Raw genomic sequence first — 12,114 nt, 5'->3', positions numbered from 1 at the left:
AAATCTATTAAAATTTGCATAGAAATTTTATTACATTTGATAATAAATTACATGCATATCAATTTGTTTTAACTAATATTAAATTAAAAAGGTAAAAACTCATCTCAGTATATTTTAAAATAATTTGTGTTTTGATTTACATTTGTATATTTGAATCTTTTGTTGATGCAATTCTTTTTTTTTTTTAAAGATTTTATTGGGGAAGGGGAACAGGACTTTATTGGGGAACAGTGTGTACTTCCAAGCCTTTTTTCCAAGTCAAATTGTTGTCCTTTCAATCTTAGTTGTGGAGGGTGCCCTTCAGCTGCAAGTTGTTGTCCTTTCAGTCTTAGTTGTGGAGGGCGCAGCTCAGCTCCCGGTACAGCCGCTGTTGCCAGTTGCAGGGGGCGCAGCCCACCATCCCTTGGGGGAGTCGAGGAATTGAACTGGCAACCTTGTGGCTGAGAGGATGTGCTCCAACCACCTGAGCCATCCGGGAGCTCAGCGGCAGCTCAGCTCAAGGTGCCGTGTTCAATCCTAGTTGCAGGGGGCGCTGCCCACCATCCCTTGCGGGACTCGAGGAATCGAACTGGCAACCTTGTGGTTGAGAGCCCATTGGCCCATGTGGGAATCGAGCCGGCAGCCTTTGGAGTTAGGAGCACAGAGTTCTAACAGCTTGAGCCACCAGGCCGGCCCGATACTATTCTTAATTCACAAAAATAAACCAATCATAAGGTGAGGGGATTAGAAAACCCAATCAGTAACCACAAGATTGCCATGGGAATATGAAAGTCAGTTTGGGGAATATAATCAATAATGTTGTAAAGATTTTGTAGGGTATCCGATGGACAGTTGTCTTATTAGGGAGACCACCTCAGGGATGATGTAGATGCCTGATCACTGCACTGTACACCTGAAGCTGAAGCTGAACAGTAATGAATGTCAACTATAGTTTAACATATATATATATATATATATATATATACATATATATATATACATACACATATATATGTGTATATATATATATATATATTTACAAGAAGTGGCGTACAGCATTAGGAATAGAGACAGTGGAAATGTAACGGCTTTATGCATCATTAGAGGGGTAGTAGATTGGGGGGAGGGGGTCATCACTATGAGGGGTATAAATGATAAATTCTAACTATTATGTTGTTTTGTGCACCTGAAACTAATAAAAAAAGGTATATTAATAAAAATGTTGAAAAAATAAACCAATCATTCATATAAGCGTAATAGCAGTTATAGAAAGAGTAATGCAAATACAACAATTCAAAATAATCCTATATAAATTGAGAGCAGGCCTTCAGTGTGTATATAGGATGTGAATTCATAGTGCTAACTGACTTTGCAAGGATTTTTGCACAAGCAACCAAAAAAAGGAAGTGCCAACAAAAAGCATGCCCTCTCCAAATCTTATTTGCTTTAAATAGATCTCTAATGCAATTAAGAATTTGTCTGAAATTTGGGTTTCAACTTCAAGATCTAGCTTCATTGTTCATCTGGTGATAATTTGTCCGAATTATGGGAGAAAGTAGAACAGGCGAGGATATTAACTATAAGAAGTAATGATCAACATTATTGCGGCCTTTAGGGTGTTTCTCCAAATGGTTGCCCCGTCTCTCTCTCTAAACTGCTGCTCACCTACAATCTACAGTTTCAGGTAGCTATTGTCAAACGTGTTTTGAAGCACATGCTTCTGATTCCTTAATCTAGAAGTCCTCCAGAAAGGACTAGTTTGAGAAACCCTGATTTTTACCACAGCATCTGAGAGCATGCACATATTTCCTAGTATATTTCTGAAAAACCCAGGGTGTTGTAAATGCCTCTTCACTGCCTTGTTTCAGATCTCAGCCTGTAAACAGAGCACCTTAACTAAAAGCCCTCTGGAAAGGGTGATTTTGGCAGGAGCTTTTTTCCATTAGCTGTGCTCACGTCTTTCCACACACTTCCTGTTCCAGTGCTGCTGTGATCATTGTTTGCTGTTTGTTGGTCTATTCCCAAGAATCTGCATCTTTTTTTGAATGTTTGTAATTGTTCCCATTAGACATCTTCTATCTTCTTTTTCAGATGACCCTCTGATACACTGTTTTACAAACATTTCTAGGAAAATAATGGTTCCTCTTTTCCAAGGTATATTTATTTTCTTTTCTGCACTTAGCTGTGATTCCTCGTCTGGATACTGCTTTTTATTGCTTATAGGGAAGGGTGGAGGTACAACTAAATTGTAGGCAAGCAGGCTGCTGCCATAAATTTTGACTTGGCTGGAAGTGTAGAAAGTCCCGGTGATTCCTGATACCCCGGACCACTATTCTGTCACAGGTCTTAGTTCATTGTTCAAGGCAGAAGGCATTTTACACCAGACTCCACTATTGGAAAGACAGTAGTCCTCAGGATGAGCTTTTCTTATTTTGCCCTCTGCCACATGGTTCAAAGTCATCCTGTCATTCCCAGTCATATTCTCAACCATACTTGCTTAGTGTGATAGAATTCCTATTTCTGTCCTTCACATACTCTTCCAATACCTTTGGGTGGAATGAAGGAGAAATGCAGTGGCAGCACCTTTTCTGATTCTGAACATGTATCTCTTTGCTATAAGGACTCTCTGTTTATCTCGTGGCACTCCAAGACCCCCATACTCGTTTTAATCATGCTACCTCACATACTGGTTATCCATGGTATAGAAGACAGGATAAAGCTGAGAGGAGTTTGCCATGATTCCGAAGAGTTGTAGGATAGAACAGTTTGCAATGCCATAAGTTTGAAAGTCTTACGTAGTTTGGTTGGGATGGATACCCCCCTGCAACATAAGAAATTAGGTTTAGAGGATGAGCCCCAGCATAAAGGAGGCTGACAGTTATTTGTGCCATAACATGCAGCTTGATGCCAGAAAGTTGAAGAAATTATTCAGAACCAGGACCCTCAACTCTACTTGCTCAGGAGCACTGCTCTTAAAGCTCAGATCCAGAATCTTGTTTTGTAGGCTCCATATATATCCCAGTTTAATTTTAAAGTTTTAAAGTGTTTAAAGTTCAGTCTTTCCATTGGCTTGGATCACTCTATTTTTAACCAGCAGAGGCCAACTCTGAGGGTGTCTACAAGTTTCTATACCCACGAACAAATCTATTACAAGTTATTAGTCTTGGATTTATATAATGTCTTAATGCCATTATAGAATCAGATTATTTAGTGGTAGTGATGGTTGGGGGTAGGAACCTGGTAATAGTTCATAGGATACCTAGATACTGTCATACACACCTTTCCAGTTCTCCATTTTCCTGAAGTAGGAAGAATCGGGATTCAAGTTATATCTGATTTTCAAAGTCTGTGTTACCATATTCTATCCCTATTCCTGAGCCCTCATCTGTGAATCGCCATATCAAGGGACTCTTCCTGGGTTTTGCACCATGCCTGGATTGACTGGACAAATGCCAGTTCTGATTCTGGAACCATGGTATGTAATGACATAGACTCCTTTACGTACTCTGTATGTCTCCAGGGGGAAAGCGGAGTTGGCCATTGACTTTTATTGTATATTCTGACTGCCTCACACTATTACCCCCGAGGCCTCCTTTGTTCCTGAAGTAGGCTGGGGACATTCTGCTTCCTAGAACTAACCCTACAAGAAACAAAGGTATAAACAAAGCCAACTGGGAAACAGGATCATGATTGGAACTGTCTCTGGGTGGAGAACAAACAATACCTGGTATGGACTAGAGATTAGGGGAGGGGAAGAAAAGGGGGAGTGAAATTACGGAAGGAAGTTGGCAGGCTCAGTATTTCTGTGTGGCACAATCAATCTCTCCTCATCCTCTTCCTGGAAGTCGGGCTTGGTGCCAGGGCCCCTGAGGCTTTCTCTATGAATAAAAGGAGGTGAAGCTGACTGGCCCCACTTCAGATTCTTGGGGGCAGTCAAAATGATGTCCTTCGTCTCTCTGCTCCTGGTGGGCATTCTGTTCCCTATTACCCAGGCCAAGCAATTTACAAAATGTGAGCTGTCCCAGGTGCTGAAAGACATGGATGGCTATGGAGGGATCACTTTACCTGAATGTGAGTTTTCTGCTGCCTTGCTTTGTCCCATTCTTCATCTTGTCTCTCCTTTACCCTGCTTTTCCTCCCCTTTTTGTCCTCACTTTCATTCAATTATCTCATAATCCTCTTATCTTCTCTGCCTATCGGTTCACTCTTTTAATGCGCTTATTCTCCTTTCTTTTCTCCCATTGTCTGATCCTTTTTGGAACTCTTCTTTTCATCTCATCAGGATACTCTGTGCTTTGTCATATTTGGAGATTTGCTGTAGAGCCATTTTCTGTCTGCGAATACCGGTCCTCATTAATGCTATACCTGGACATCTCTGTGATACCTTTCTCATCTTTCCCTCAGGGATCTGTACCATATTTCATAACAGCGGTTACGACACACAAACCATGGTCAATAACAATGACAGGACAGATTATGGACTCTTCCAGATCAGTAATAAGCTTTGGTGCAGGGACAATCAGATACTTCAGTCAAGGAACATCTGTGACATCTCCTGTGATAGTGAGTAGCCTTTTGCCATGCTTCTCTATTTTTCTGGAATCTATCCCTGGGATAATCTCTTTTTTGGTATCAAGCACATCCCTGGATTCAACTGTGGGACTTGAGTTGACAGTGCTGAGTAAGAGGTTGCTAGAATTTTTCAGCATCACCAAATCGCCAGATAGTTCCCTAAAGTTCACAAGTAGATGATCTGAGCTGTCTGGGAGTCTTGAAGTGTGATACCATGCATTTTTAGACAAAGTTAGCTAATGAAGCTGATAATTCCTCCAAGGTGCCCCTCATCTAGGGGGAGGCACTACTGTGTTGGCTATTTTATATCGAAAGGCAATAGGCATAAGCCTGCCGTTCAGAGAAGGACCAGACCTACTAGATCCAGAGAAGAGGGAAACTCATTACCTGTCTGGATAATACTTAGCTTTCTCATTTTGTTCCCTGTAACTCCTGCCAGAGTTCTTGGATGATGACCTTACTGATGACATGATGTGTGCCAAGAAGATCCTGGATAATGAAGGAATTGATTACTGGTGAATCCCCATTCTATTTTCTATTTCCCCTCCCCTTTCTCCTACTCACCCCTTTAGTTCCAGCACCATTCCCTCCCCTCTCTATCTTCTGCTCATTTAATCTAGAATACAGTCTCAAAAACGACACTCATTGAGCAGACTCAGGTTTCCAATTTTTAAGCCTCCCTCATTCTACTCCTGTTTGGCAATTTTCCAAATAAGGGTTCCCTAATAGAGGGTGGAGTGAGGCCCAGCTTATTTTCATCTAGACTTGGACATCTAGGTCTACTTGTTTAGTCCTAGATCCTAAAGCAAGCCCTTGGTACTTACCACTGCACATCTTTTCTAGCCCTAAAAATTTCTTAGAGTTTTAGAAATGGACTCTGCTCCACTAGGTGGCTCAGTGTCTCTTGCTTTCTGTAATATTTATCCACACTCTTCCACCTCAGGCCTCATGGGGATGAAGCTAGATGGAAATTTGAGCTAAGATCCAGTCAGCCAACTTGCCCTGTCTCCTTTCCATTATCAGGTTGGCCCATAAACCACTCTGCTCTGAGAGGCTGGAACAATGGCTCTGCGAGTAGTTGTGAGCATCTGCTGACCTTGGTGCATCTGCCCTCTTTATGTTCCTGGAACTCCTCTTCCCCAACGCTACCTCAGTCCCCATCTTTCGACTCCCTTGAAGCTAATTTGTCTCTGAGATCTGGGCCCTGTAGTGACACCATTGGACATTGGAGGACGATTCTCCAGGGGTGCGTGCCTGGTGCACTGGACATTTGACATTTGCTCAGTGCCCCGATGAGCCTTTCATTGCAACGATGGCTTCCACCTCTGTCCTGAATAAAGGGCCTGACTTTGAGAGGCTGGCTGTATTTTCTTTCTGGAGGGAGAGGGAGGAAATAGGGTGAGTAGGTAGTCACTGAAGCCGTAGGTCATAACCACCTTCCATGTGTATTGAAGAGGAAATAGGCTGAACTTATAACAGAAAGTTGGATTTGCTTTCTTCACCAACTCAATTTAACAAACTTTTAGGGATCACCCAGCATCAAGGAACTATAGAGGGGATCCAAAGGTGGCTAAAAGGTTTCTTCCCTCAAGGGCTGGTAAGAGAGATGAGATAAACATGAATAAATAATTATAAAACAAGAAGTAGTGTCATAAGCATCATGAGAGAGGTTAGAAATGTACCCTGAGCATTTATAAGAGGAAAGATAATTCATATTGGGTGTGTGTGATGGGGAAAAAGGGATCAAGGAAGGATTCAGGAAAGGAGTGGCATTTAAGTTGGTTTTGAAGTAGGGGTGGGATTTTGACAGGTGGAGATGTGGGGTGGGAACAGGACAACAAGGGCACGGGCTCCTAGGGTCTGAAATGGGTCACTAAAGGGGGGTAGGGATTTTTTTTTCCACCTTTGAGATAAGGAAATAACTTTCACAAAAAGCTGTGAGAGGAACTCTGTCTGAATAGCAGCAATAAGAACAAGGGACCCTTATAGACAGGTCAGCAATTAAGGAATCCGGATACCTGGGGGCTTCTGGTTTGGATCCTGCACTCCATGCTCCTCCTTGCTGAGATTTGCATCCTAACGTCTGTTTCTGCTACTCACTGATGGTCTGGACCTGGGCAGGTCATCTCCATCCTGTGTACCTCAGTTTCCTCTTCTTAAAAATGCGGGTTTTGATCTAGGTGGTTTTCCTGAGATCTCGTCTGCTTTAACAATTCAGCATTCCAAAACTCCAGTTTAATTTACCACATTTCTTAATTAGCTGAGTTACCTTCTAATTCCTGTCTTCTTCTTCCTGCCTTCCTAAGATGTCTAATACAGCTAATTAGATTCCTCCTACCTCCCTACACCCACTGGGGCTTCAGGCAGTCAGACCTTACTTCTCTTGTCTCAGAGACGAGCAGCTCCCAAATAAGGCGCCCATGGCTTGTTTAGGGACCGACAGGACCAGGCAAGGGGTGGAGAGGCCATCCCTCCTCTATACTTACTTAAAACAAACTCTCAGGAAATAACTTGACATTGATCATATGATTTTAGTGTGAATTTAAACACAGTGTGATGCATCTCTCAGGGATATTGCATGCTATTCCCTTTCTAATTATGGGACACAAGGCTTTTTCCCAAGTCTACAGGGTTTTAGGAGTAACCCCAGTGTATGAGTTGTGGGGGAGGGCAGGGTTGGATGTCCGTTCCTCCCACTGAGCTCGCACATCCACTCTTTTTTTGAGATAAATCTTTTTTTTCTTTACATTTTTAAAAATTAGTTTCAGGTGTACAAAACAATGTAATAGTTAGACATTTATCATTTATACCCCTCACACAGTGATAACCCCCTCCTCCCATCTACTACCCCTCTGACATCGCATACAGCCATTACATTTCTACTGTCTCTGTTCCTAATGCTGTACTCCGCTTCTTGTGACCATATATATATATGTAATTGTAGTTGACATACATTATTGTTCAGCTTCAGCTTCAGGTGTCCAGTGCAGTGATCAGGCATCTACATCATCCCTGAGGTGGTCTCCTTAATGAGACAAGTGTCCACGGGATACTCTACAAAATCTTTACAACATTATTGATTACATTCCCCAAATTGACTTTTGCATCCCTGTGGCAATCTTGTGGTTACCGATTGTGCTTCCTAATCCTTACTTATTACCATGTCTCAGTTACGCCCTCATGAAGCCATCTGCTCTGGAAAATATAAGGGACCAGCTCCATCATGTGGCCGGAGCAGAAATGCAACTACAGCAGGGGCTGTTTTGCTTAGCCCCGTAGCCCCCGCCTTCATCCTACAGAGAAGATCAGGAAATTTCACCTATGGGTATACCATATACGAGACTATAATCTTCAGAGGTCTTTGCTGAAAGAAACTTGCGATAAATTTCTTTGTGGAGAGGATCTTAGCCTGAGGGTCAGAGGATTAAGGACAGAGGTAAGCCAGGGAGCTGGAGAGGTAGTCTTGATTGATGCATAGCTCTTGCTTGGCCTTTGGGTAGAAAGAGGACAGGTTATGGACTCTTCCAGATCAATAATAAACTTTGGTGTTCTCTTCCTGAGAAATTATTTGGGAGCTGAATGGGAGCGGGATGGCAGCTGAGTATTTGTTCTGTTTTCTCCAACTCCTTCTCATTCCTTTAGACCTGGAACATCTTGAACCAGGCAGGGAGCTGAAGTGGTCCAGGCTAAGGTGGGCGGTGAGCAGGGGCCGTGGGAGTGCACACCATTCACAGAGCTCTGTGTGGGGAGGGCTCAGGGCAATGCCCCCAAATATGGATTCTCTTTCTCTCTTTCTATCCTGATTTTTTCTCCCTGCCACTTCCCTCTGACATTTATGTTGCTATGAATGTAGAAATTTTACTGGATAAAATCAAATGTTCCTTTTCATGTGTTCCTTCTCTCATTCTACCTTCTCTCTCTCTCATTCATTCTTTTTTTTCCCACTTATCTAACACTAATTGTAAACCAGCTAGGTTACAGGACTATTCTAGACACTGTTCTAGAAGCTATTAGACAGGGGCTTTGCTCTCAAGACTTACACTTTAGAGGAGGATGTTCACCTCCCATTTTCCAGGATCATCCAAGAGAAAAGACCTTCAGATGCATCCATCATTCATTCATTCATTCCTTAATTTGTCAACAAATAGTTACAGAGAATTTGTTATTTGTTAGGCTTTACTTCAGATGTTACTTGTTAAAAACAAAGACAGGAAGAGACACAGTTATTTTATTTCTTTCTAAGTTATTCGGGAGCTGTAAATCTTGCCAGAATTTTTTCGAATGGGAACAACGGAGAAGTTGGGTCTCATAGTACCAAGATGGGACTCTCCCAGAATGCAGTAGGATATTTTCTAGTGATTGAAGAGGTTGATTTACACTTTGTGCACGGCATGGACAAAAGTAAAAGAGAGTGGGAAAGGCAGAAAGAGGTAGGGTAGAAAGGACAAGAAATGAAAGGAAACAGCTGTGCTGTAGAAATGGCCAGTGAAGCTGTGAGGATTCTCCTATGTGATGACGAGGCCCCCTGTGGGTGACTGTCATCTGGTCTGTGGAAGTTTCCCCATCTCGCTTGACTGGAGAAGGGCACTGGCGTCAGAAGAAGTAAGACTTCTGCTTTGGAAAAGAATGAGTGCTGAGATAGCTGAGTGGTGACAGCTCTTTCCACCTTCTCTTCTTTCCCATAACTTTTCCTCCTGGTGAGGTGGTGGAGCCTGGGTTAGAAGGTAAGCCTGGGCTTCCTGGCCAGCATCCTCCTCAGAGCTGCCTTCACCTCCTGATTCTTCAGACTGTAGATGAAGGGGTTTAACAGCGGGGTCACCACACTGTACTGCATGGAGAGCACTTGCTCCAGGGCTGAGTTGGATAACGGAGTCATGTACCTAATTGCACAAAGGAATAAAATGTGCTCAGGACAATGGCCATGACAGTGTTGGCGGCCACAGTCCATCCCATCCCAGAGACTCTACAAAGAGTTATTGTCATTCTTCATCTAATTTATCTCACCTAACATTTCTGTGAGGTAGATAGGAGAAATATTATTGTCCCCTTATGGCATACAAGGAAACTAAGACAGAGGGAGATGAGGAGATTTGTCCACAGGCTCCGGTGAGCTCTTCTAGACCATTTCTTATCATCCTTTCCCACCCCTGACTTCTCTCCAAGTCACAAGCAGGTGAGAAAAGTATGGAACAATTTGTGCAAATGCATCTCCATTTTACTAATAGAGAGGACAGACCATTAATTATTGTGTCTCTTAGTAAGTGAGGACTCATCAGCTAGAGTTCTTTATGCTTGAGATAAGCATGGTAGGAGACAGCATGAGGTTTGAAGTCGGTGAGACTTGGTTTAAATTATGGCTCCATTACTAGTTTGTTCTGGGACCTTCGAGAAATTACCTGAAGCTCCCAAAACTCAGATTCCTTACCTGAAAATGGGGTTAATAATATTTTTCTTGTAGTGTGATATATACTAAAATTGATCACGTAAAGCAGCTGGTGTCTAGTAGGTGCCTACTGTGTTTCCCTGAAAATAAGCCCTAGCTGGACCATCAGCTCTAATGTGCCTTTTGGAGCAAAAATTAATATAAGACCTGGTCTTCTTTTACTATAATATAAGACCCGGTCTTTAATATAATATAATATAATATAACATAATATAATATAACATAATAATACCGGGTCTTATATTATTTTTGCTTTAAAAGGCGCATTAGAGCTGATGGTCCAGCTAGGTCTTATTTTTGGGGAAACATGGTAATAAATAGTTATAACAAATAGGCTTTAGAAACATCATCTTCCAGCCGGAAAGAAAGATGGTATCTGTTTCAAGGATGATATGTTTTATTTATTTTTGTCTTACACTGAATAAAACTCTACCACAGCCTCCATGATTTCCTTTTGAGAACTCCCAAATCATAGGTTAATGAAAGTAGGAAAATCTTTAGTCCCTGTATAATTTCATTTTTCAGAGTACTGATAGACCATTGAGGCCCCAGAAGGAAAATGGATTTTTCATAACTGACACAGCTAGTCCATGGCAGAGGCCAGAACCAGAACCTAGACCTTCTGAATCCCAGTATGATTATTTTCCTGCTACTTTACATGCTTTGTTCTACAGACCAAGGCCACGTTAGGGTGATGGATATCCTATCTTTACATTCAGGAGTATAGATGACATACCTGCAAACTCCTGAAACATAAAAGATGGTGACCACAAGAAAATGAGAAGAGCAGGTGGAGAAGATCTTGCTCCGACCTGTGGCAGACTTGATCCTCAGGGCTGTCATGATGATACGGGTGTAGGAACACAGCAATAAGAAAAAGGTGCCAAGGCCCAGGACCACCATGGTGGTCAGGATGGAGACAGTGCTAACATAGGGGTCAGAACAGGTCAACAGGAGCACCGGGGGAAACTCACAGGAGACACCGTGGATGAGGTTGGGGCCGCAGAAGTGCTGCTGGGCCAGGAGGAGGGTGTTAACTAGGCTAGTCCCTATTCCTATGGCCCAGGATGCTCCCACCAGGCCAGTACATACCTTCCTGTCCATAACCGCCATGTACAATAGCGGGTGGCACACAGCCTGGAACCGGTCATAGGCCATGACTGAAAGGAGGCAAGCTTCAGTGGCTCCAGAAAATAGGACCAAGGAGATCTGGGTGAAACACTGAAGGAAGGATATAGTCTTCCCCTCGGAAAGAAGGTTCTCTAGCAGATTAGGCACAATGATGGAGGAATAGAAAGCATCCAGGAAGGAGAGGTGACTCAGGAAGAAGTACATGGGGGTGTGGAGGTGGGAATCAGCTCTGATCACCAGCAGCATCAGCAGGTTCCCTATGAGCGTCAGGAGGTAAATCACCAGGAACAGTACAAAGAGCACTACCTGGATCTGAGGGTCGTTGGATAGTCTTAGGAGAACAAACTCCGTGACTGTGGTTATGTTGCCAACTTCCATGGAGCATTTGAGTTGTCCTTCAGAGGGACAAGAGCAGAAATGAATGCTCAAATAGGTTATCAGTCTCAGAACATGCCTGGGGACGAGGCTTTGTGAGCAGAGCTTCACGGTGGACCCAGGACAGATTATGTAGCGGAGGCCACCCTGGCACGTCAGATCTCATCAGCCCTTCCCCTATTGGCCAAGGTGGGGAGGTGGGAAGGAGGAGTGTAGTGCATTAGACCTAGAAAGGAAAGAGAAGAGAACAGAGGTTATCCAGACTAGAGAAGGAAGGAAGAGAGTTGGGAACAGATGCCAGAGCACTGAACAGGACTGTTCTCCAGTGAGTAAGCAACAAACATTTTGGCGACTATCTGCTGACAGATCATGATGAATGTCTGAATGACTGATAAGAGTATTGTAATACCTAATGATGGTATAAGACCTTTCTCTGCCACTGTAAGTTCGCGAGTAAAAAAAAAAGAAAAGTCTTATTAAAAAAATAGATTGGGAAAACTGTGTTTTATAAAGTTCATTCTAACTTAGAAATTCTAAAGATTGGAGGATGATCTTCTGGTATCTTTGGCAATAAGTAGAAACTCCTTTTCCTCTTCTGTGTCAACCCAAGCAGA

General features: G+C 42.8%; 2 protein-coding genes across 2 annotated transcripts; one reads left to right on the top strand and one right to left on the bottom strand.

Annotated features, from left to right (window-relative positions):
* Window positions 1–3,899: 3,899 nt before the first annotated feature.
* Window positions 3,900–5,629, top strand: LALBA (lactalbumin alpha). The gene is made up of 4 exons (XM_033118738.1): window positions 3,900–4,050; window positions 4,384–4,542; window positions 4,991–5,066; window positions 5,575–5,629. Exons 1-4 carry the CDS (start codon window positions 3,918–3,920, stop codon window positions 5,627–5,629), a joined length of 423 nt encoding a protein of 140 aa, XP_032974629.1. The 5' UTR covers window positions 3,900–3,917.
* A 3,639-nt stretch (window positions 5,630–9,268) lies between these two features.
* On the bottom strand, window positions 9,269–11,503 carry LOC117028800 (olfactory receptor 8S1). The gene is made up of 2 exons (XM_033117667.1): window positions 10,731–11,503; window positions 9,269–9,431 (listed from the first exon to the last, which is right to left on the bottom strand). Exons 1-2 carry the CDS (start codon window positions 11,501–11,503, stop codon window positions 9,269–9,271), a joined length of 936 nt encoding a protein of 311 aa, XP_032973558.1.
* Between the last annotated feature and the right edge of the window lie 611 nt (window positions 11,504–12,114).

Source organism: Rhinolophus ferrumequinum, chromosome 10 (assembly GCF_004115265.2).
Source record: "Rhinolophus ferrumequinum isolate MPI-CBG mRhiFer1 chromosome 10, mRhiFer1_v1.p, whole genome shotgun sequence".
NCBI classification, from domain to species: Eukaryota; Metazoa; Chordata; class Mammalia; order Chiroptera; family Rhinolophidae; genus Rhinolophus; species Rhinolophus ferrumequinum.
This window is presented reverse-complemented; position numbering and strand designations above follow the sequence as displayed.